This window comes from Chlorocebus sabaeus, chromosome 1 (assembly GCF_047675955.1).
Source record: "Chlorocebus sabaeus isolate Y175 chromosome 1, mChlSab1.0.hap1, whole genome shotgun sequence".
NCBI classification, from domain to species: Eukaryota; Metazoa; Chordata; class Mammalia; order Primates; family Cercopithecidae; genus Chlorocebus; species Chlorocebus sabaeus.
This window is the reverse complement of record NC_132904.1, coordinates 3,036,274-3,060,036: the sequence shown is the minus strand read 5'-3', so window position 1 is coordinate 3,060,036 and position 23,763 is coordinate 3,036,274. Positions and strand designations below refer to the sequence as shown.

The 23,763-nt window shown below is 54.3% G+C and overlaps 2 protein-coding genes across 2 annotated transcripts; one reads left to right on the top strand and one right to left on the bottom strand.

Moving 5' to 3' along the window:
* Positions 1-1,120: 1,120 nt before the first annotated feature.
* LOC103242785 (putative uncharacterized protein MRGPRG-AS1) lies at positions 1,121-2,174 on the bottom strand. Its single transcript, XM_008011191.2, has one exon. It carries the CDS (start codon positions 2,086-2,088, stop codon positions 1,612-1,614), a length of 477 nt encoding a protein of 158 aa, XP_008009382.1. The 5' UTR covers positions 2,089-2,174; the 3' UTR covers positions 1,121-1,611.
* A 2,809-nt stretch (positions 2,175-4,983) lies between these two features.
* Positions 4,984-6,278, top strand: MRGPRG (MAS related GPR family member G). The gene has a single exon (XM_008011402.3). It carries the CDS (start codon positions 5,007-5,009, stop codon positions 5,874-5,876), a length of 870 nt encoding a protein of 289 aa, XP_008009593.3. The 5' UTR covers positions 4,984-5,006; the 3' UTR covers positions 5,877-6,278.
* Positions 6,279-23,763: the final 17,485 nt, after the last annotated feature.

The window sequence follows — 23,763 nt, the reverse complement described above, 5'->3', positions numbered from 1 at the left end:
GCGTCTCCTGATCTGGCGGCCTCACCTATCTGAATAATAATAATAATGATACCTATAATAAAACACTCGCACTGTCGAGCTCCTCTGCAGACAGGCGGGGGTGAGGGTGAGCAGGACGCTGCTGGACACCCGGTTCCCACTCTCCACCTGCCCTGGGGGACCTGGAAAACCTTGTGTTCTCCCTTGGGCTGAGTCAGGCCGATGTTGTCCTGAAGGTCAGATAGGATGGTGGCATGGAAACCACATGAACAGAGACGGGTTCCTGGCGAACCGGCTGAATCCTGCGCTGTTCCTGCCTCCTCAGTGGCCCCCAGGCAGCCCCCACATAGATCACCACTGAGTCCCCACACGCACCTGAGCTGATTAAACCATTGCCCACACTTTCAGATTAGGACACTGCCCAGGGCCGCAGAGCTGCTGTAGGGTGAGCTGTGCAGAGTCGCCATGCAGCCCTGACCCACAGCGCAAACCATCAGACAAGCTCAGGATGGCCGTGTTCAGACAAACCACACTTGGGCGTCTGCACCACCTGGACAAGCAATTTAAGTTTCCGGCACCTTGGTTTCCGCATCTGCAGGCAAGGATGACAAGGTCGCCATCTCAGACGGCGCTGTGGGGGCACATGGGAGGCTCGGTGGAGTGGCTGGCACTCACTCGGAGTGCTCACCTAAACGGTACCAGCGTGCCACCTGCCTTGCAGTCATTTCTTGTATCAGCCAGAACAAATAACCACAGCCAGGTGGCTTCACACAGCAGGACTTTATTCTCTTGGTTACGGAGGACAGAAGTCTGAGGTCAAGGCGGTGGCAGGGCCGCGCTCCCCAAGGGCTCCAGGGGAAGGTGCTTCCTCGTCTCTTCCAGCTCCTGGTGGCTCTGGCCCTCCTTGGCCTGTGGCTGTGTAACCCCTGCTGGCCTCCAACCTCACGTGGCCTCCCCCTGCTCTCCAGTGTCCCTCCTCTCCTTTCCTGTATTGTCAATGACACTTGTCATTGGATTTAGGGCCCACACAGATACTCCAGGACGAGCTCATCTCAAAATCCGTGTATCTGCCAAGGCCCTTTTCCCCAGGAAGAGCTCATGCACAGCTTCCAGCAACTGGGACGTGGACACATCTTCTTAGGCTACCGTCGGCCACAACACAGATGGGGCAGGCATTGGCTCTGTCCTCCTTGCAACACCGGGAGCCGCTGCTCCCCCAGCGGAGGCTCCCTCCATGCGTTCCACCTGCACCAGATCCCTCCCAGGTGAGAAAGTGGAAGCATGGCCTAGATGGTGGGCAAACACGAGAAGGGGCTGTGGGAGGGGTTGGGGTGATGGAGAAACCATGGTTGGTGGCTGCCTGGGCCTGGCCGGGGCTGGGCGAGCTGCACAGGACGTCCTCCCTAAGAGCTTCACCCCAAGCTGCCTCAAACAACTGCCCTTGCCCAGCACAGTCTGAAGTGCCCAATAGAAAGCGGCCCGAGAAATTAGCCCATCCCACTCCCAGTGGCTCTTGACAGGGGAAGCCCTCCATGGGCACAGGGTTGTGATCGCCGTCGGAGACCTGGGATAGGAGACTGCTACCTGGGATAGAAGCCGGGCGCCTTGCCTGGCTTGAGGATCTGCGAGGGATCAAAACTCTTCACCTTGCGCACTGTGGCTGACGCTGAGCTCCCCATCCCACCTCCGATGGCGAGGCGGCCAGGAGGGACCCAGGCAGGTGGTCTCCCTCTGTGTGTCCCTCTGGGCCCCCGGTGACTGCAGGGGACCGGAGCTACCAACTAAGTTAATAGAGATGCTCGAAGTTTCACCCAAACAGGAGGCAGGTAAGGCGGGCTTGGAGGGGCTAGTTGAAACAGGCCTGGACAGTGACCTCAGGGAGGAGGTGGAGCCACTCCGGGAGAGGTCCCGGAGACCAGCGAGGACCAGCATCTGGGGCAGAGCCGGCAGGCGGGGTGGCAGCAGGTGCCCCTGGGCCACACGAGCTGTGCTGTGTGTTTCAAAGTCATGTGCAACAATGCTGGGGGCTGGGCAGCCGGCAGGCATCCACCTAGAGCTCCACAGGCTGCTGACTGGTGTTACAGAAGTGATTTCCGAAGCCAAGTCCATTTGAGAAATGTGAAGAGAAACAGCATCTTTACGACCGAATTTCTGGCTTGTGCTAACACACGCTGCACCCCACTCAGGAACTGTGGAGCGCAGTCCACGGAAGGAAAAAGTCCCTCACTGAGAACATCTCACTGTCCAGTGTTCTGCAGGGCAGAATGCAGAACACAATCCGTCCACGGCTGGGAGCCCAGCCCCCGAGGCAGACAGATGGGCAGTGAGGGGTCTCCTTAGGAAGGGGTTGGGGCCGCCTCTGCAGACCACCCACAGACGCACTGGTCGGCTGACCCATTAGGAGAGCCAGTCCCAAGCCTGGGCACCCAGGCTTCCTGCTGTCCATAAACGGTCAGTCCAGTGAGAAGGGGAAACCAAGGCACAGAGAAGTTAGGTTATTCTCTCAAGGCCACACAGCCAGGGCCCTGCCCACAGTTCTAGGCCCCCTGTGCCCACAGCCAACCAAAGACTGGCAGGAGCAGCCCAACATCAGTGGGGCAGCCAGAAGGTGGTCCAGCCTCACTGGGCACAGACGGTCTCCATCCACCTGCTCCCTCCCCTCCACGCACCAGGTGAGGTGGGAGCAGGTGGAAGACACTGGCCTGGTGCCCTCAGTTCCCCTGCCAGAGATGCTGAGGAGGAAGGAAAGGCCGGCCCACACGAACAACTCTTTGTTTTAGCTCATTCCTGCAATTCCTGTGAACAGTGCCACACCCTGCCACTTCTAGGGAACTGGCCGGATGTCCTCTGTCCAGCCAGATGGGTCCCAGAGGACATGAAAGGATTTAGGGACCGGGAGGAGCCTCCAGGCAATGAGCGCTGGTCTGAGCAGAGAAGGGCCCGAGAGAGCTGAGGGCAGCCTCGTCACAGGTGAGAAGGCTCTGTCTGCCCCCACCGCACCCCCCAGGTGAGGCACTGGCACCCTCCTCTGCCCTCCGTAGTGGCCCCTGCTCTCAGCCTGGCTCCCCGGGGGATGGGGCTGGCTGGGAAGTTTGCATTTCCTTTGGGAAGGGAAGGTAGGGCAGGATGGCACTGGGAATGCTGGCTAGTTGAAACGTGTGGACACTAGAGCTCGAGGGCGTTGCTGGAGCGGGCTGGGCAGGTGAACCTGTTCTGATGAAAAGGAAGATGCCCCCTCCTGCCGCCATGCCACTCCTCTCTGTAACTCTCTTTCCAGGAACAGAGCCCACCCTCACCCCAGCACGGGGGCCCGAGCACCGGCCTCACCCCAGCCCTCAGACTCTGAGCCGGAGCCAGAGCACAGCCAGGAGGGTCTGGTTACCTCCCCGGGGAAATTGAGGCTCAGAGAGGGGAGGTGTGTGCCCACCCCACCACCCCACCCCCAGTCACCATGGTCACCACCACAAGCCAGGGTCTGGCCGAGGTCTCCCACTCCCCCTGACTGGGCTCGAAGGACAGGCCACCATCACTGTGTGCCTGGCCACGGCAAGGCACAGGAGCCGAGGCCCGAGCCGCACTCCCCACCCTCCGACTAGGGGCAAGGACAAGCACAAAGAAGGTGCTGGGGGTTGTTCGCGCATGAGGCAGGGGGCTCATGGGGGCCGGAGGAAGCTGCAGGAGGTTGCAGGTCCCTGAGAAGGAGTAAAACCTTGAAGTAGGGCAGGACCTGGGTCAGGCAAGAGGTATTGAGGGCTGTCTGGGCCGGGGACACAGCCCAGGCAAAGGTGTGACAGACAGGGAGGTGTGTGTTGGCAGCTTGATCACTCTCTGTCTGTTTGTCTGTCTCTCTCTCTCTCACCCTGTCTGTCTCATCTCTGTTTCTCTCTCTGTCTCTATCTCTGTCTCTTTGTATCTCTCTCCTTATCTCTCTCCCTGTCTCTGTCTCTCAATGTCTGTCTACATCTCTCTGTTTCCCCCTGTCTCTCTGTCTCTCTCTATCTCTCTTCTCTCCCGTGTCTCTCACCCCTGATGCCCTCACGGCTGAGCCTGGGTCCTGATGCCTCTCCCAGGACTAAGAACAGGACCCGTGTGGATCCTGGGGGTGGAGGGATGGCTGGAAAGGGAAGAGCTGCTCTGAGACTCTCTGCCTTTCAGTGCAGCTTCGTATGGCCAATCTCTCGCGCTCTGAGAACATCTGAGAACTTCCTCGGCCTCGCTCCTTGCAAATGGCCGCTTGTATCTGCCCCTCCCCTTGTGTTAGCGGCTCCTGGAGAGGCCCTCTGGCCCTGCCACCATCACCAAAGCCCCTCCCTTGGTTTGAGGCTTCAGAGCAGCCTCCTGAGTGCACCAAGTGCACCGCCGGCAGCATGAGCCCCGGAATTCAGCCTGGCTTAGGCCGGGAGTGCACAGGGAAGGCTGGGGGCTCCCTCCAACTCCTCACACCACATCTTCCCTCCTCCCTCCTCCCTCCTCCCTCCTCCCTCCTCCTCAGGCCACCTGAAGTCTCTGCCTTTGGGCACCTCCCTGGACACCTCCAGAGACGCTCCGAGGAGAGGACTTCGCCAGCAGGCTGGTCTAGGCTCACCAGGTAGGAGCCCCATGGGGGTCCACCGTGGAGAAGCTCCCACCTCTGGGGGAAGTGGAAGGCCCCACAGGTGTGTTCCCCATGCACGTCCCCTCTGTCTGCAGAGCCTTCCCTGGCACATGGTGGAGGGTGCAGCGTCGCCCTCACCACATCCATGAGGGACGCAGACATCTTTTGAGCACGTTAGTGCACCGTGCCAGGAGCCCAGGGCCTGCCTGCAGGCATGAGGAGGCGTTAGGCACACTTGACCTGAGGTGCAGAGGGCTGAGCCCCGGCTGAGGTCCCGCCGCTGGGAAGGGAGGTCCAGGGGCTGCAGCCAGAGGGCATCTGCAGGGCCATGGATGCCACTCCCTGTGCCCCCAGCGGGGGCACAAGAATGCCCGAGGACCATGTCTGTCTCCCTCTTGCAGGTCCCTCGCCAGCACCCTCTGAGCCGGCCAGGATGTTCGGGCTGTTCAGCTTCTGGAGAACCTTTGACAGCGTGGTCTTCTACCTCACGCTGATCGTGGGCCTTGGGGGACTGGTAGGTAACGGGCTGGTGCTCTGGAACCTCGGCTTCCACATCAAGAAGGGCCCCTTCTCTGTCTACCTGCTGCACCTGGCCGCCGCCGACTTCCTGTTCCTCTCCTGCCACATGGGCTTCTGCGTGGCTCAGGCTGCCCTGGGTGCCCAGGACACACTCTACTTCGTGCTCACCTTCCTGTGGTTCGCGGTGGGGCTCTGGCTGCTGGCGGCCCTCAGCGTGGAGCGCTGCCTCTCCAACCTCTTCCCCACCTGCTACCAGGGCTGCTGGCCCAGACACGCCTCGGCCATCCTCTGCGCCCTGGTGTGGGCCCTGACCCTGCCGGCCGTGCTGCTGCCCGCCAACGCCTGTGGCCTGCTGCGCAACAGCAGGCGCCTCCTGGTCTGCCTGCGCTACCACGTGGCCAGCGTCATCTGGCTCCTGGTGCTGGCCTGTGTGGCCTACACGGCTGGCGTGGTCCTCTTTGTCTGGGTGACCTGCTGCTCCACGCGCCCACGGCCCAGGCTCTACGGCATCGTCCTGGGCGCGCTGTTCCTGCTCTTCTTCTGTGGCCTGCCCTTGGTCCTCTACTGGAGCCTGCAGCCCCTGCTGAACTTCCTGCTGTCCATGTTTTTACCACTGGCCACGCTGCTGGCCTGCATCAACAGCAGCGCCAAGCCCCTCATCTACTTGGCGTCGGGCCGGCAGCCCGGGAAGCGGGAGCCACTGCGGGTGGTGCTTCGGAGGGCCCTGGGGGAGGGTGCCGAGCTGGGTGCCAGGGAACAGTCCCTGCCCATGGGCCTCCTATAAGTGGGCTTGCCCCACCCACAGGGCCTGCCAGGAAGTGCCCACCCCCCTACCCTCGCCCACCCCGCACCCAGATGCTTCCAGGACCGGGAGGAGCCCCACCCACCACCTAGCTCTTACCCTGAGCACCCAAGGGCTGGACACAGCTGGGGAGACTTGGTCCTGACCACCCCCTGGCCAGGCCTGCTGAGGATGAGGGAGGCAGGAAAATGAAGCTGGAGAGAGGTCGAGCAAGGTGGGAGAAAGGAGAAGCCTCCTGAATAGGGGTGAGAATGGGCACCACGCCCCCAGGCCCAGCCCAGATCCCCTCACCCGGCCCCTCTCCACCCTGCTGCACCTCAGTCACAGGGGAGAAAACTGCGAAGTAAAACAGAGCCAGCCCCCAGCCCACAGTGGCTGGATTGGAACTCAGGCTTCTGGACACCTGGGCTAGGTGGGCGCTGTCCATGCCACCTGCTGGCTGAGACTCTGATTCTCCCACTACAGAGTTGGAGTGGAACTACTCCTTACTCCCCGCCCCGCTCAGCCATCATTGTCCTGCCCGCCCCACGGGGACCACACCAGGGCTCTGTCCCCCTCTCTGAGGCCCCAGGATGGGCAGATGACTGATGTCACCAGCAGAAGCCACCAGGTGGTGCTGTTTCTGTAAGAACAGACCCAGCCCCGTGGGCCGGCGGACACAGGAGCCTCCATCCCCTCGGTCCGCTCCCGTCCCCTCGGTCCGCTCCCGTCCCCTCGGTCCGCTCCCATCCCCTCCCACACTGGTCCCCACCAGGCCTCTCCTGAGTCCCCAGGGCCATCTGCTCTCTGCGGGGTTGCTCGAGTCTCCCACCTCTGTTTTCACCCTCCCTCCTCAGCCCTGGGACGTCTGGAGCTTTTGCCCCCAGGGTTTGCTTTGGGGAGAGAGAGAGAGAGAGAGAGAAAGGAAGGAAAAGAGAGAGAGAGAGGAGGTGAAGCCAAATTTCCAAAGCACAAACCATTTGATGTGTTTTCTGACCATGAAATAAAATACTTTCTGGTCATTGTTAAAATATTCAAGCTCTGTAGAAAATACTAAAAAGATAAATCGCCGAAATATTTTTCCACTCAGAGGGGACATTTTTTATGAAAAGCACTCCAGTCATGTATTTTTTTTTAATAAAGACCAGCAGAAATTTTCTTTTTGCCCAAAGGAAGGCACTCAATGGGTGCTATTGGTGCCAGGTGGGACATTCTGCAGCTGCCTTTGAATAAAGTTGTTCTTTTTCCACTAGAAAAGTAATATGTTGCTCATTTATGGAAACCTTGAAGAACCTTAAAAACTGGAAAGAAAAAAAGCTTACATGTAGTCCCCCAACCCAGAGACATGCGCCTTTGCTGGTTTTTCTTCCTTCCCCGGGATAAACGTGTTCTGGTCACGCCAAGTCCCCCGCCCCCCTGCCCGCTGCCAGTTCTCCCTAGACCGTGCCCTCAGGACAGGCAGCTCAGCAGGGAGTGTGGGTGCCGTTTGTTGGTCTAAAGGCCATCTAGGGGGCTCAGGAGGAGGAGAGTGTGGGCATTGTTAGTCTAAAGGCCATCTGGGGAGCTCAGGAGGATGGGAAAACCTGAGCCCTGCTGGCCAGGGGAGGCTTAGGCTTTGAGGGACAGGGTGGGAGGGGTTGTTCATTCTTGTGACACTTCACACAAGACCCCAGGAGCCATGTGGCCTCCTTCCTGAAAGACCTGGAAATGGGATAAGGGTGGGGACAGTTTCAGAGGTGACGCCTACAGGATCCGTTCCATCCTCCCAGCCCAGGAAATAGCTGCAGGGCCCCCCGTGGGGCCATCCATCTGTGTACAGCGGGACAGGAAGGCGGCTGGCTGCTGATGGTGTCTGGAGCACATGACAAACAGCCCAGTCTAGACAGATGGAGAGCAAGGGGCCTCTGCCCCGGCACCCACTGCTAAGCCCAGCCAGAGACAACCAGGTCGCGTTCTGGACCTGGAGAAGCTACAGCCACATGGAAGGATAAGGCTACCTTGGGCTGGTCTGGGTCCAGGCAGCCGCAAAAGCTGGACTACAGCCCAGGCAAAGCTTCACTCCAGTCCTGCCTGCTCTTCTCAGGCTGGGTGACCTCCAACGTGTCACCTGACTGCTCTGAGCCCAGGTCTGTGAGAGACGTCAGGGCAAGGTCTCCTTGCCCGGATGGCAGGGATCCAGGCCTCCACAGAGGGCAGCCCGCCCAAACCTTCAAGACCAGATGCATTGCCTGGCCCGCCTCTGCAGAACTCCAGGTGTGTCCCGCCCGCCCTGACCTTGGCACACCCACCTCGCTGCCTTCTGGTGTCCCTGCCCCTGGCACCGTCTTGCCCAGCCTTCAGGGACCCGTCCTTGTGACTGTCTGTCCTGTTCTGTGATGCCCGGGGCTTCCTGGCAGCAGATGCCGAATTCTCAGCTCCTCTAGTGTGCACCTGCCCTGTCAGTGCCCACGGTGACCACTGTGTCCAGCAGCCCCCACCCCTGGCCAGCACAGTCCATTGTGTCATGTGCTTCCCACCCCTGCTTATTCGCTCCTGAGTTTGCCTCTTTAGTGTCTGTGTCTCCCTAGAAGGGGAGCTCCATGAGGGCACAGAGCCTGCAGCCGACTTGCTGCTGTCTCCCTGGGACTGGCAGGTAAAGTGGCTTGATGAGTTCTTGTCAAATGGAGGGACAAGCGGATGGATGGATAAGTGGATGGATGGATAAGTGGGTGGATGGATAAGTGGATGGATGGATAAGTGGATGGATGGATAAGTGGGTGGATGGATAAGTGGATGGATGGATAAGTGGATGGATGGATAAGTGGGTGGATGGATGGATGGACCATTGAAAGAGATATGGCCAAATGAATAAATGATGTGGCTAAGATAGAGTACAGTTAAGTGGAATCAGACCAGGCTGGTCCTGGATTCTGGAAGCTTCCTGGCCACTCTTGTCCTGATCCCTGACCTGACAGCTGAACGGATCATCAGAGGAGGGGCCCAGGTTTTCTCACAGCAGAGTCCAGTACTCCAGGCCCTCTCCCTCCCCTTTGGGTTCACAAACATCACTAAGTCAGCTCCGTGCTGGGCACCTGGCCTAGGGCTTGAGATGTGGACCCACCATGCTATGACCGCATCCCCAGAGAGCTTGACGTCTGGAGAAGAGACAGACACAAACACAATGCAAAGACAGCGTGCTGAGGGTGCATGTGGTGTACAGAAGCCTTAGGGAGCTGCCATTTGTCCCAGCTCACCCTCAGTGCTCCCAGTTCATGGCTGTGCCCGTGGCCTTAATGCCCCCTTTACTGGCGAGGGCCCAGATGGACGTCAAATCATCCAGTGGCCCTAATGTTAGAGGAGCAGGAGGGTCACATGTCCCCACTCAGAACGCAGGGGAGGCTTCCCGGAAGTGTGGTGTCTGTGCCTTCCAAGGGCAGTGTGGGTGCGGAGGAAGGGGTGACCGTCTCCAGCACAGTCAGGTCAGTCTAAGAAGAACCTTGAAGGGAAGGCAGGACCCTCCCAGGGAAACGGAGCCAAGGCAGGGTAAGGTACAGAGGCACAACCTGGGCGCCATGAAGAAGGAACCCCCATGCCAGAGGGCAGTAAGGAAGCTGAGGCGGACAAAGACACAGAGCGGCTGAGACAGGGCAGTGACAAGCGGCATGGCTTTAAAGGGCTATGACGAGGGGCGTGGCTTAAAGGGCTGTGACGAGGGGCGTGACTTTAAAGGGTTGTGACGAGGGGCGTGGCTTAAAGGGCTGTGACGAGGGGCGTGGCTTTAAAGGGCTGTGACGAGGGGCGTGGCTTTAAAGGGTTGTGATGAGGGGCGTGGCTTTTCCTCCGTTGCTCTGCGGGGGATTGCAAATGGATTTAAGCAGGAGAGGGATGATATCAGACGTACATGAAAGACATAAAACTGACAACTGAGAGGGGACCAGGCAGCAGGGGTGGGGGTCCAGGCTGAGTAGGGGACACACAGGAAGTCGCTGCAGCTATGCAGGGAAGAGGGAAGAGCTGGTGCAGCCTCCAAAGAGAACAATGGCGGGAAGGCTGCAGGGGAGGATCTGAGGGCTGGGGGGAAGAGGTAGCGTAGAATTTGCAGTGGAACAAGGTCAGATCAGGAAAGGAAGAAGTCGGGAGCCTTCACAGAGGGGAAGGGTAGGAAAATAAAACGCAGGCACCTGCCAAGAAGAACAGAAGGACCAGGATCCTGAGAGGGGGCTGTGGATCCTGAGAGGGGGCTGTGGATCCTGAGAGGGGGCTGTGGATCCTGGTGGGGGTCATGGATCCTGGGAGGAGGTGGTGGATCCCGAGAGGGGGCTGTGGATCCCGAGACGGGGCTGTGGATCCTGGGAGGGGGTCGTGGATCCTGGGAGGGGGCTGTCGGCAGTTGGCCCTGGGATGGAAACAGGGACGTATCACGCATGTAAAAAGGACTCCCAGGGGCCGATGGGTAAACTCCCAGGTTTGCATTTCCTGTGTTCATCTCAAATTAAATGTAGATGGTGAGAAATGATGATCAAAGTTCATTTTGTCTGTTTCTTTCCCACGCATATCCAGTTGTTCTGGTAAAACCCCTTTCCCATTGGATTGCATTGGCATCTGTATTGTGAATCAACTGATTGTATAGGGTGGGTTGACTTCAAGACTCTCTTCTGTTGACTGCTCTATTTCACTGTCCTTCTATCAACACCACACTGTCTTCACTACTGCAGCTTTACATTAAGTTACGATATCAAGTGGTGTTACTCTTACACTTTCATATTTCTTCTTCAAGATTTACATTTCCGTATAAATTTCAGAATCAGCTTGACAGTTTATCCAAATGTCTACTGGTTTTTACTGGGGTCGCATTTACTCTATTCAGTTACTGTGGATCAATTTATGGAGAACGGACATCTTTGCAACACTGAGTTTACCAATTTATGAACATTGTTTTTCTCTGTTTATTGTGGTCTTCTTCATTTCTGTCTCTTCTAGTTTTCATTATAGGTGTGTTATACATTTCTAGTAAAATGTATTGCTAGTTATTTAAGGCTTCTCAATGCTATGTAAAAATAGTCTTTTATTTGCTTTTTCCAATTGTTCATTGATAGTTTGTATATTTTTATATATTGATAGTTTGTATTATTTTTGTATATTGACTTTGATGTTTTTTTTTTTTTTTTTTTTTTTGAGACGGAGTCTCGCTCTGTCCCCCAGGCTGGAGTGCAGTGGCGCAATCTCGGCTCACTGCAAGCTCCGCCTCCCGGGTTCACGCCATTCTCCTGCCTCAGCCTCCCGAGTAGCTGGGACTACAGGCGCCCGCCACCTCGCCCGGCTAATTTTTTCTATTTTTAGTAGAGACGGGGTTTCACCGTGTTAGCCAGGATGGTCTCGATCTCCTGACCTTGTGATCCGCCCCCTCAGCCTCCCAAAGTGCTGGGATTACAGGCGTGAGCCACCGCGCCTGGCGACTTTGATTTTTTTATATTTATCTAACAGCTATCCTGTGAACTTGCTACATTAATTTATTCTAATAGTCTTTTTGAAAACTGCTTAGGATTTTTTATGTATACAATCAAATCATTTGCATGACATGAAATAATTATTATAAATCGTGAATAATGAATAATTATTATAAATAATAATTTAAAATGACACATGATTAATACTTATAAATATAAGAGTTAGGAAATTTTAATAATTAATATTAACACATGATTAATAGTTATTATAAATAATAATAATTAGAAATAATTTTACTAATTCATTTCTGGTCTTTGCACTTTTTGTTCTTTGCTTTATATCACTCATTAAGACCTCCCATACAATGTTAATAGAAATGGTAAAAGTGGACATCCTCGCCTCATTCCCAGCCTTTCAGGAAAGTGCTCAGTGTTTTGCCATTAAACATGTTAGCTGCAGGCTTTTTGTTTGTGCCCTTCATCGTAGTGACATGATTCCTATCTAGTCCCAATTTTTGACTTCTTTTAATCACACATAGGTATTGAATTGCATCAACTTTTTGTTCCTTCATTTATAAAGGCGACTATACAGTTTGTATTTGTTAGTCTGTTAATGGGAGGAATTACATTGATTTATTTTCAAATGTTAACTTTGTATTCCTTGGATAGTCCCCGTCACATGTGTCCATGTGAAGAGACCACCAAACAGGCTTTGTGTGAGCAATAAAGCTTTTTAATCACCTGGGTGCAGGCAGACTGAGTCCAAAAAAGGAGTCAGCAAAGGGAGATAGGAGTGGGGCAGTTTTATAGGATTTGGGTAGGTAGTGGAAGATTACAGTTAAAGGGGGTTGTTCTCTTGCAGGCAGGGACAGGGGTCACAAGGTGCAGGGTAGGGAGATCTTGAGACTTATTGTCCAGGAGAAGAACATCACAAGGTCGATCGATTAGTTGGGGTGGGGCAGGAACAAATCACCATGGTGGAATGTCATCAGTTAAGGCACGAACTGGCTATTCTCACTTCTTTTGTGGATCTTCAGTTGCTTCAGGCCATCAGGATGTATACGCAGGTCACAGGGGATATGATGGCTTAGCTTGGGCTCAGAGGCCTGACAATCCCCATTTGGCCATGACGTATTATCCTTCTTATATATTGGTGGATTTGATTTATGAATATATATATATACACACACATTTTTTTTTTTTTGAGATGGAGTCTCGCTCTGTTGCCCAGGCTGGAGTGCAGTGGCGCGATCTTGGCTCATTGCAAACTCCATCTCCTGGATTCACAGCGTTCTCCTGCCTCAGCCTCCTGAGTAGCTGGGACTACAGGCGCCCACCACCACGCCCGGCTAATTTTTTGTATTTTTAGTAGAGACAAGGTTTCACTGTGGTCTTGATCTCCTGACCTCATGATCCGCCCGCCTCAGCCTCCCAAAGTGCTGGGATTACAGGCATGAGCCACTGCACCCGGCCAATTTATGAACATTTTGATATGGGTATTTGCATTTGTGTTCACAAGAGAGGTTGCTGTCTCATTTATTTTCTAGTAATGTTCTCTTCAGGTTTGGGTGTCAGTTATTTCCTCTTGGGCTCAACTCTGTGTAAGAGTTTAGATAAAGCCAATATTATTTCACCGGTGAAGCCAACTGAGTTTTTGTGAACAGGTTCTAAAACACAATTTCAATTTCTTTAACAAATATAGGGCTATTCAGATTCTCTTTTTCTTCTTGTGTCAGTTTTGTTTTTCAAGAAATTTGTCCGCTTTATTTTACCTGAGTTTGAATTTGTTAGCATAAACTTGCATACAATATCCCCTTATTAATCTTTTATTGTCTATCAAATTCACATATCTCTTTTTTATTTTTACTATGGGTACTTTGCATTTTCTCCTGATAATTCTCATTAAGGCCTTATCAATTTTAGTAATTTTTTCGTAGAACCAACTTTTATTGATTTTTCCTATAGTGTTCATCTGTTTTCTATTTAATTAATTTCTATTTATATATATTTATGATGTCTTTCCTTCCAAATCATGAAAGTCAAATTTGTTCTTCTTTTTCTAGCTTTTTGAGTTAAGCAGCTTAGATAATTTTTTTAAAATCTTTTCTTGTAGACTTCCTAATGCTCCCTACCAAGATGTTCACCCACTTGTAATATAGAAACACTCCATATGAAAGCATAGATTACCAGAATAGGCATTTTTTTCATGATGCAACAATATGCTGCCTACAAGAGACACATTTTAGATTCGAAGGCACAAATAAGTTAAATGTAGAAAGATATAAAATGAGGCTGGTCACAATGGTTTATGCCTGTAATCCCAGCACTTTGGGAAGCCAACACAAGAGGATCACTTGAGCTCAGGAGTTTGAGACCAGCCTGGGCAACACAGTGACTACAAAAAATAAAAAATTCACCAGATGCAGTGGTGCACACCTGTAGCCCCAGCTGCTTGGGAGACTGAGGCCAGAGGATCCCTTGAGCCCAGGAGATCAAGACTGCAGTGAGCTGTGATTACACCACTGCACTCCAGCCTGTCTCGATAAATTTTTATTTCTATGTATTTATTTATTTATGTTTTGAGCTGGAGTCTTGCTCTGTTGCCAAGCTGGAGTGCAGTGGTGCAATCTCAGCTCACTGCAACCTCCACCTCCTGGGTTCAGGTGACTCTCCTGCCTCAGCCTCCTAAGTAGCTAGGACTACAGGCTTGTGCCACCACACCCAACTAATTTTTGTATTTTTAGTAGAGACAGGGTTTCACCATGTTGTCCAGGATGGTCTCTACCTCTTGACTTCATGTTCCAACCGCCTTGGCCTCCCAAAGTGCTGGGATTACGGGCAGATACAAAATGATATTCCATGTAAATAACAACCAAAAGAGAGCTGAAATGGCTATAATAATATCAGACTAAATAAACTTTAAGTAAAAAAATTGTTACTAGAGACACATAAGGAGGACTTTCTACCATCATAAAAGCGTCAGTCCATCAAGAGATACCACAACTATAAACATACATGCTTGTGGTAGGCTAAAAACAAAGCCCCCTTAAAACCTATCCATGTCCTAACCCCTGTAACCTGTGAATGTGACCTTCTATGACGAAAGGGACTTTGTAGATACGATTAAATTAAGGCTCTTGAGATGGATAGATGATTTTAGATTATCTGGGTGGGCCCAAGGTAACCACAAGCATCCGTGTAAGAGGGAGGCAGGAGATCAGGGTTAAGATGATGGAAGAAAGAGGCTGGAGTGATGTCAGGACAGGGTTATGAGCCAAGGAAGGCAAGCAGCCTCTGGAAGCGAGACGGGCGGATCACGAGGTCAGGAGATCGAGACCATCCTGGCTAACACAGTGAAACCCCGTCTCTACTAAAAAATACAGAAAACTAGCCGGGCGAGGTGGCGGGCGCCTGTAGTCCCAGCTACTCGGGAGGCTGAGGCAGGAGAATGGTGTGAACCCGGGAGGCGGAGTTTGCAGTGAACTGAAATCCGGCCACTGCACTCCAGCCCGGGTGACAGAGCGAGACTCCGTCTCAAAAAAAAAAAACAAAACAAAAAAAAAAAAAAAAAAAAAAAGAAAAGAAAAGAAGAGACCCTCCCCTAGGGCTTCCAGAAGGAGTGCGGCCCCATGGACTCCCTGGTTTTAACCCGGTGAGACTGGTTTCAGACTGCCGACCTCCAGGGCTGTTAGATGATAAAGGCATGTTGCTTTAAGCCATTGAGCGTGTGGTCATTTGTGACATCAGTAACAGGAAATTCATACAGACCATGTCCCTTCCAGCTTCTGTCTTCTTTTATTTGCTCTCCTGTATCTTCAAACAGTTGCTTTTGATTCTTCCCAGAGTTGACAGTTATTTAATAACAGCAGGGCTGCTCTGATGTCAGCTACCCTACCATTACCAGAAACAGAATTCGAGTTACCCTTTCTAAAATGAAAAGGATATTTTTGACTTCCAAAGCATGTGGGTCCCCAAGGGTTTGCAAATCTGTACCTATCTCATACGATGTGTGAGGGTTAAATGAGAGAATTCACTGCACGGGTGGGTTACAGGAAGCTGGCATGAACTCAGCCTTCAGGCATGTTAGTTATGGTCAAAAGAATAAAAGGGGGTCATCCAGGCCTACAATTTATAGGTGGATCCACAGGACTTAATGACAGGTTGGGTTTAGGGGTGCCTTGTACAGGCTGCTCCTGGAACGTCCTCCCGTTCCCTTCTCCTTGTCTGTCCGTGCCTCCTCCTCCAAGCAGCCACACTGCCAAGTCAGTTTTTTCCTCCTGCAGACACGGAAGGAAGTATGTAAGCACAGTCCCAGGCAGGAGCTAAGAGTTTGCAGAATAAATAGATACTGGATCTGGAGGGAAACTGTTCTGAGGTCCAGGGAGGCCCTGCGCCATTCCACCTGCCTGCCCTGCCTTGCATCCCACCTACTGGCTGAGCTTAGCCAGCCAAAGCTTCCCAGAGACCCATATGTCTGCACTGGATTCTCCTCCAATAGCTACAGGCCCCACAGCAGCGGCCCTGAGGAAAGACCCAATTCCTCCAAATTGTGTGGAACTGCTGCCAGGGGACATTTCATAGCTTGAGACCACCTGGCATCCCTAGTGAGCATCATAGAGACCCTGCTTGGCCAGAGAGCTCACCAGATGCATCACAGCAAAGGGCAGGCCCTCACGGGCCATCCCCCTGGGTCAGAGGTCAGCAACTGTTGACCTGCAGACCAAACCAGTGGAGCCTGCAGATGCGCTTGGCTGGCATTCAGTGTTTAAAGTCTTTTGGCGTTTGTTGCCAGCACTGAACAGTAAGAAGATTTTACATTAAAATCCAGCTTTCTAGCCCTCCTGAACATCAGAAGCTGGCAAACCTGGCCCTCAATGCCACCTGGCCACAAAGGAGGGGTTGGAGAGAGTCTGGGACTTCAGGCAGGCATGCGCTCTACCCCCATGAGCCCTTCTCTACTGTCATCCTGAGTCCCAGGTCACCCATCATGGCACCACACTGTTCATTTCTAGATTGAAGATAAAATTGAGTGGGTTTTTTTGCCACTGTTTTTTGTGAAAACGGGGGAAAACAGATTCAGAAGCCTCTTGTTTCAGGAAAAAATTGGAGTTGGCCTATTTCTTTGTGGATGAAATGAGTAGGTAACAAGATGTGTCTGGCACTGAATTCCCCTGCCAGGATAAGAATTAATCCCCCTTGGTCTGGACCCCATCCTTCTGCAATGGAGAAACTGAGGCCCAGGCAGGGTGAGACCAGCCCAAGGTCACACAGCCAAACAGCAGCTCGGCAGCGGTGCCTGGGGACCCGGTGGCACCCACAGTCTCCTCTGATGGGTATGTGAGCACATCTGTAATGCTCAGAGCCACACACCCCAGGGCTCTAACGAGGACTTTGTTTCAGTCTCCCAGGGCCTGAGGATTCTAGTGGACTCAGGCCTCTTAGAGATGTGCTGTCCCAGCGCTGTCCCCCAGACAAACTTGCTGGGGCTCCAGCAAGGGTGGCAGATGGTCTGTGGCCGGGCTAATGGCCTGGAAAAGGCTGCCCGCAGGAGGAGGGAGGTGGCTGCAGAGACACAATATAAGAATACTTGACAGTTTCCTGTAGGGAGCCAGGCCCAGTCTCGCCAAAGAGGCCGGGAACCCGGAGCAGACAGATGGAGCTGTCCCGTCTGAAGCCAGCCAGGCTGGCCGTGCAAGGCTTCCTCCTCATCAGCATGTCATCACGAAGCTGTTCAGCATATGCACAGGGAGGGGGGCCACACCCTGCACAATGTGGCCTTTTGGAGCTGATTTGCAGATAGAGCTATCCACGTTCCCAAAATATCGCCTCCACTGTCCTTCATGAGAAATTCCACCTTTAGCATCACACTTTTGGGGTAAGGTGAGATAGACAGAGCTACCAAATTAGAGAGCTAAATGGCAGGTCCCACACATGGACTGGGACCAGGGCTGGCCAGAAACCATGAAGTGGAAAGACCAGGTTTTCAAAGTGCCACCCCAGTTGCTGTGCTGAGAGGTAGTGGGGGACCAACTAGGCCTCCAGGAAAGCCCAGCGTCAGTGATGCCACCTCACACCAGGTGCCTGACATAGCACCCATTTCTCTTATCATCTTATCTTCACCATCACCATCCTCACCATCACCATCCTCAACATCACCATCATCACCATCACCACCACCACCATTATTTCCATCACCATCATTACTACCATTATCACTATCACCATCACCATCATCATCACCACCACCATAATCATTTCCATCACCATCATCATTACTACCATTATCACCATCACCATCATCACCATCACCATCCTCAACATCACCATCATCACCATCACCACCACCATTATCATCATTTCCATCACCATCATCATTACTACCATTATCACCACCACCATCATTTCCATCACTATCATCATTACTACCATTATCACCATCACCATCATTATCACCACCACCATCATCACCATCACCACCACCATCACCATCATCACCATTACCACCATCATCACCATCACCACCATCATCACCATCACCATTATCACCATCACCATCATCATCATCACCACCATCATCATCACCATCATGACCATCATCACCATCATCACCACCACCATTATCACCATCATCACCATCACCACCATCACCATCATCACCATCACCACCATCATTATCATCACCATCATCACCATCACCACCATCATCATCATCATTATCACCATCACCATCACCAGCATTATCACCATCACCATCATTACCATTATCATCATCAACATTATCACCATCACCACCATCATCATCACCATCACCACCATCATCATCACCATCACCACCATCACCATCAACATCATCATCACCATCATCATAACCACCACCATCACCATCATCACCATCACCATCACCACCATCACCATCACCACCATCATCACCATCATCATCATCGTCACCATCACAATCATCATCACCACCATCATCACCATCACCACCATCATCACCATCATCACCATCATCACCATGACCACCACCATCATCGTCATCATTATCACCATCACCATCACCACCATTATCACCATCACCATCATCACCATTATCATCATCAACATGATCACCATCATCACCATTATCATCACCATCAACAGTACCATCACCATCAACATCATCACCACCATCACCATCATCATCACCATCACCATTATCACCACCATCACAATAACCATCATCATCATTATCACTCCTTCTCCTTCTCCACATCCTCCTCAAAGTATTCCCAACTCTCTGCCAAGGAAGAAGAGATGAGGGAGAAAACAAGCCACCCATACCTCCTCCACACTCCACGCCTCAGCCCACAGCCAGCCCTACACCACCCTCCATGCACCTTGGCGCACGTTCTTCACACCTCCTCTACTGGGCAGGTCTCCAAATTCCCCAGTTTTGACACCATCAGTCTCTACATCCTGCCTTGAGAGCAGCCTCCCTGGCAGGTGTACTCACTGAGCTTGTTTCCAAGCTCAGGCGCACCTGGAGTCAGGGGCCATGTTTCTACCTTGGGGCTCCCAGGACTGGGTGCAGGACTGCCAGGGGTTCAACCACTGCCCAACAGAAGTGGGGCGGGGGACAGAGGGAAGGGGATGAGAGGGAGGTGAGAGGAGGCAGGGGATGGAGCCAGGGAAATGAAAAGGGAAGCCGGGGAGAAGGGATGGGGAAAGAAGGGGGAGGAAGGAGAGGAGAGAATCACGGAGAAAGGGAGGGGGCAGAAAGGAAGGAAGGGAGGAGTGTGGAAGTCAAGAAGGAAGGAGGGGAGGGGAGAAAGGGAGGGGACAAAGTGCCTGAAGAATAGACCAAATATTCGCTCTTGGCTCAGACTCATAAATTCCCTGGAAAGTGAAAACTTTCCAAGCCACAAGCAGCCTGACTAAGGGCCACTGACAAATCCTGTAGCTCTCTGAGACTGGTTTCATTCTCTGCTACAGAGAGAATAAAATGTCTGCTCAGCTGAATAAAAGGAAACCCAAATCACAGTGAATCTCCCTGTCATCGCCTGTTCGTGAGACTGGCAGTTTTTCTCTGTTCCTCGATAAACTAAATGCATCCGCATCCTCTGTGTCCATCGAACCACGGAGGACACTGGCCAAAGTCCATTGCAAGAACTTCCAACTCTGGATCTCAGGGCCAGCGAGCCCTGGAGAAAGCCACACTGCAAGCAGCTCCCGGCCCCAGGACCTGCCACAGAGTTCCCATGGTTGCAGTGGGTATAAAAAGGCGCAGGATGGGGCAGCTGTGCTATGTGTGCGGTGGTCCAATCCCCTGTCCCTGAGACCTGCCCAGACAGCACTCCTCGCCCCTGGTTACCACTGGGTGGTTCCCCCAACCACTTTGTTTCCTTATCAGTGGGCAGGATGCTGGCAATGACCCACACTCTGCTTGGTAAAGTTGGTGGCATCTGGAAACTTCCAGCTGGCCCCTCTGGCTTCTATTAGTGCACAGGAAGTCTGTCCTGTCAGGGTTCTCTATTGGGGCCAGACAGGGGAGAGGCCATGCAGGGACGTAGCCGCTGTCAGTGACTGATGTGGGGAGCCCCTGGCCCTGGCCAGTGAGTGCAGAATGTCCTAGAATGCCAGGATTCGCCAAGATGGACAAGATGAAAACGGAAAGGACAGATGATTACATGTACAAGCCCCTCACCTGTACTCCATCCTCCTCCCCACATCCAGCCCCACAGAGCAGCCTCCTTCTGCCTTAGCTGTCCCAGCTTAGGCGCACACGGGGTGTGAAGCTTGCCATCCCCCAAGCCACCCTTCCTCAGGGACCTGGGACCAGTCAGTGAGCCACATGGAGATTTGGTGTCCACATCTGTCAAATGGGGAACCGGGTGAACGGCAGGCAGTGTTCTGTGAGACCGAATGAGAGAAAGTGTGTCACCATGTCACCGTGTGCTTGTTGAGCCTGACTACAGGCTATGAACTGGGCTATACTTCCTTACAGAAATCGCCTCCCCTGATCCTCATGAGGTCAGCACAGGGCAGCTGAGTGGCCTTGCCAGCCGGTGGCAAAACCCAGGCCGTGGCCTCCAAGGCCTTTTGCTCCCTCCTTGATGGGCGCAGGAGTGGTCTGAGCACCGTGTTCACACACTGTTCACAGGATGGTGCCTGGCAGAGGGGGTGGGGGCCACGCTACGCACCCCTCTTGGAACCCCCTGCAGTCCCGGCTCCTGCGGCTGTGGCCACTTCCCACAGCACGCTGAGGTGGTCACCCGGCATCTGGGCCAGCAGGAGATCTAGCTGTGCAAAGGAGAGGCCGGCCCTGCCCCTCACTGGCGCACAGGAGGCAGAGATGCCCACAGCAGAAGCCAGGTATGGTTCAGCTGACACATTCCAGGTACAAGGGAGAGGGCTCTGAGACGACGTGTCCACTTGCTTTCCCGCACCCCCGCCCACGGGCAGCCTCCGGGATCACCTGTGTGTTGGGTGCCTGTAGCCTCTGGGATCACCTGTGTGTTGGGTGACTGGGTGCCTGTAGCCTCCAGGATCACCTGTGTGTTGGGTGTTGGGTGCCTGCAGTTTCCTGGGCCCAGCCTCAGTGCTCTTGCCTCCCAAAAGACACTTGCTAGAAGCTACAGGCATTCCCTGGGGAAGGGTGAACATGGGGACTGTGGGTGGGGGGGCAGAGGGGGCTGGGCAGAGAGGGAGCCGAGTGCCCAGGCGATTCGGAATAATTCTAGAATACAGAAAGTCAGCCTGAACTGGGGAGGTAGCTAACTCGCTGTGGGACCCCAGGCTGCCGCCCACCGTCTCTGTGCTCTGCCGCACCTCTCCTTGAGGTGAGAGGCCATGGGTGGTCTTGCGGTGCCGCGCCCTGTCAGCGGGTCTTCCTGGTGTTTCTCCATGCAGCCTTTGCTTCCCACTGCAATCCCTAAGCGAGCCCGCTACGGAGACGGAGCCGTTCCGAGGTGTTAGGTAACAGCAGCGCGCACAACTCCTGGGCTGCAGCGGACGCAGCCAGGTCCGCCTAGCGCCCAGAAGGCGGCTGCAGCAGCAGGTCCTGCGGGAGGGACAGCTGGCAGCCCCAGGCGAGCGTACGGAGAGGCAGTTGTGGGTGCAGCTGGGATGCGAGTCTCCTAGGTACGCCGTGAGAGCCACTGTCGCCTGCAGTGACCCCCACCCCCATCCCCAGCCTGACCTGCTCTCCCGAAACACCCGCCTGTGCCGGGGGAGTCTTGGATACTCCGTCTGGAGCAGCCCGTCGGCCTGGGAGGGGAGTGGTCGTGCCTCAGGCACAGCCCACCCAGACAGACAGCAGAGCAGAGCAGGCACAGGACCGGCCGGAGGAGGGACCCTAGCCTCGCCCCTATGCCCTGCTGCACGGTGAGTGCCGCCTCCGGGCAGCCCCCAGTCCGCCGCCTGGGAGCCTCGCGCCGTCTGTGGAGGGGGCTTCCTTTCTCCAGGGGCCACACTGCCGGTGGTGTCGGAGGGGACACTGTGGAGGAAGCCGTTCAAGGGTCTGGAATAGCGTGTTGGGGAGGGGGCTGGGAGCAGCCTCTGCCGGGGAGTGCAGGGCCCCCCAACCCTGCCCCAGCCAGTTTTCTGCTGACTGTGCTTCAAAGTTCCCCAGGGCTGGAACCTTGGCCAGCAGGGCACTAGCTCTGTCTGGACACCTCTCTCGCCCGCTGACCCCCAACAGTGTTCAGCCTGGTCGGAGCGCGGCGGGCAGGCAGGGCAGGCAGCGGGCTCCGGGGCAGAATCGCGAGGTGCCCCCAGGGCTGGGATGCTGCATTGCACCCACATCCCAGTGCCCTGCTCCCTCCTCCCGGGCAGCGCTGCCCGCTGTGGTGGCGAGGGGACTGCCCAACCTCCCTCCAGGGATGGGACGCCCACCAGGCAGGATGTGGGACATGACAGATTAGGACCTGCAAGATCACTTCTGAAGCATCTGTTCACCACCTGTGCCTTTGACTTTTGACTTCTTTTGCTCAAAAAAATTTTTTTTAAGAAACAGACTTGAAAGGGGATATTTCTCAATTTGACTTAATATTGCATTGGCAGAATGGAGTTTACGCTGAGAGATCGGGGTGGTGGTGGGGGGGTCTCCTACACACCCTGGCAGGGGACTTGGCAGGACCCTTGGGAACAGACAGGGGTCCTGGGAGCAGAGTGTGGGGTCAGCAGAGCCCAGCCTCCCAGGGCCTTTGGAGACAGCTGAGCTGTCTGGGACACACTGCCAGGCCGACACCCCTCAAGGGAAGCCAGCCTCAGGCCTGAGATCATGGAAGTGCTGACCCTCGGCCTGAGGTCCAGGGTCCCTGGTGTCGTGGAGGCGGGGCAGTGCCACCTTTTTGTCCTTTGGCCTCAAGCCTCCTAAGAAAGGATGGCCAGCTCCCCATGGCTCTAGACGTTTTCCTGAGGGGCACATGAGGAGCGGCGACACTGGATCAAGCCTCCCACCTGTCCCTGTAGGTCCCACCAGCAAATCCCCAGGGAAGGGGCAGGTGCAGATGGGAATCCCAGCTCCCTCCTGCCAGCTCGGCCTCGATTTCCAGAGATGCCACGTCTTCCTGTGTCAAATGGGAATTTGAGCAATCCAAGTAGTCATAACAAACAGGACCCTGGGTGTGATGGTACCTTCTCGGGGCCTCATGCTCACGGTGCTGGAAGAGGTCAGAGCCGTGGCCTCACGATGGCCAGAGGCCAGGAGGGACGCTGACGGCAACCGCTGCACGCTGTCTGCCCACATTTGCACAGCATACCCTATAGGTTGAATCCGCTGGGTGTCTGGCAGCCACTCAGAAGCCACTCTGCTTTCACATGCCCTGTTGCATCCGCTCAGCTGCAAGTCCCAAGAGCCAGTGGGGGGTCCCAACACCTGCTGGAGACCACCGTGCTCCAGCGCTTACAGGAGAGTGGTCAGCAGGTGGCCTCCACAGAGGAGTCCTCACAGCGTCCCAGCAGAGCAGAACATGCCAGGCAGTCCACTGCCAGGGATGTTCCTCTCTGACCAACTTGCTTCAAGGCAGAGAACGCACTGTGGGGACCCAGCGCCGGGGTGTGAGTCCTAGCGGTGCAGGCTCAGGCGGGGCGTTGAGCCTCTCTGACCTCAGTCTCTTCCTCTGTAGAGAGGGAGAACAGGCCCCGTCGTAGAAGCCTCGGGAGGCTGTGAGGAGAGGAAGAGGTGGTGCCTAAGGCTCTGAGCATGGCGCTTTTCAAGTTAATGACATAAAGTTAACCAGGACCACTAGGCAGCTGTGCGTCGTGGCTGGGACTACTCATCGGTTCACGTGATGTGGTACAGGGCTGGGACATGAGACCAGAACCCAGCTGCCGCCCAGAGAAAATGGTTGAACTGAGTGAGTTGGATGAGGTTGTCCCCAGGACCCCCAGTTTCTCAGGCTCTGGGGGTCTACGGTGGAGAGCACAGAGCGGCAGCAACCGCCTGCCATGCTCTGCTCCGCCGGGAGGCTCCTCCAAGCCTT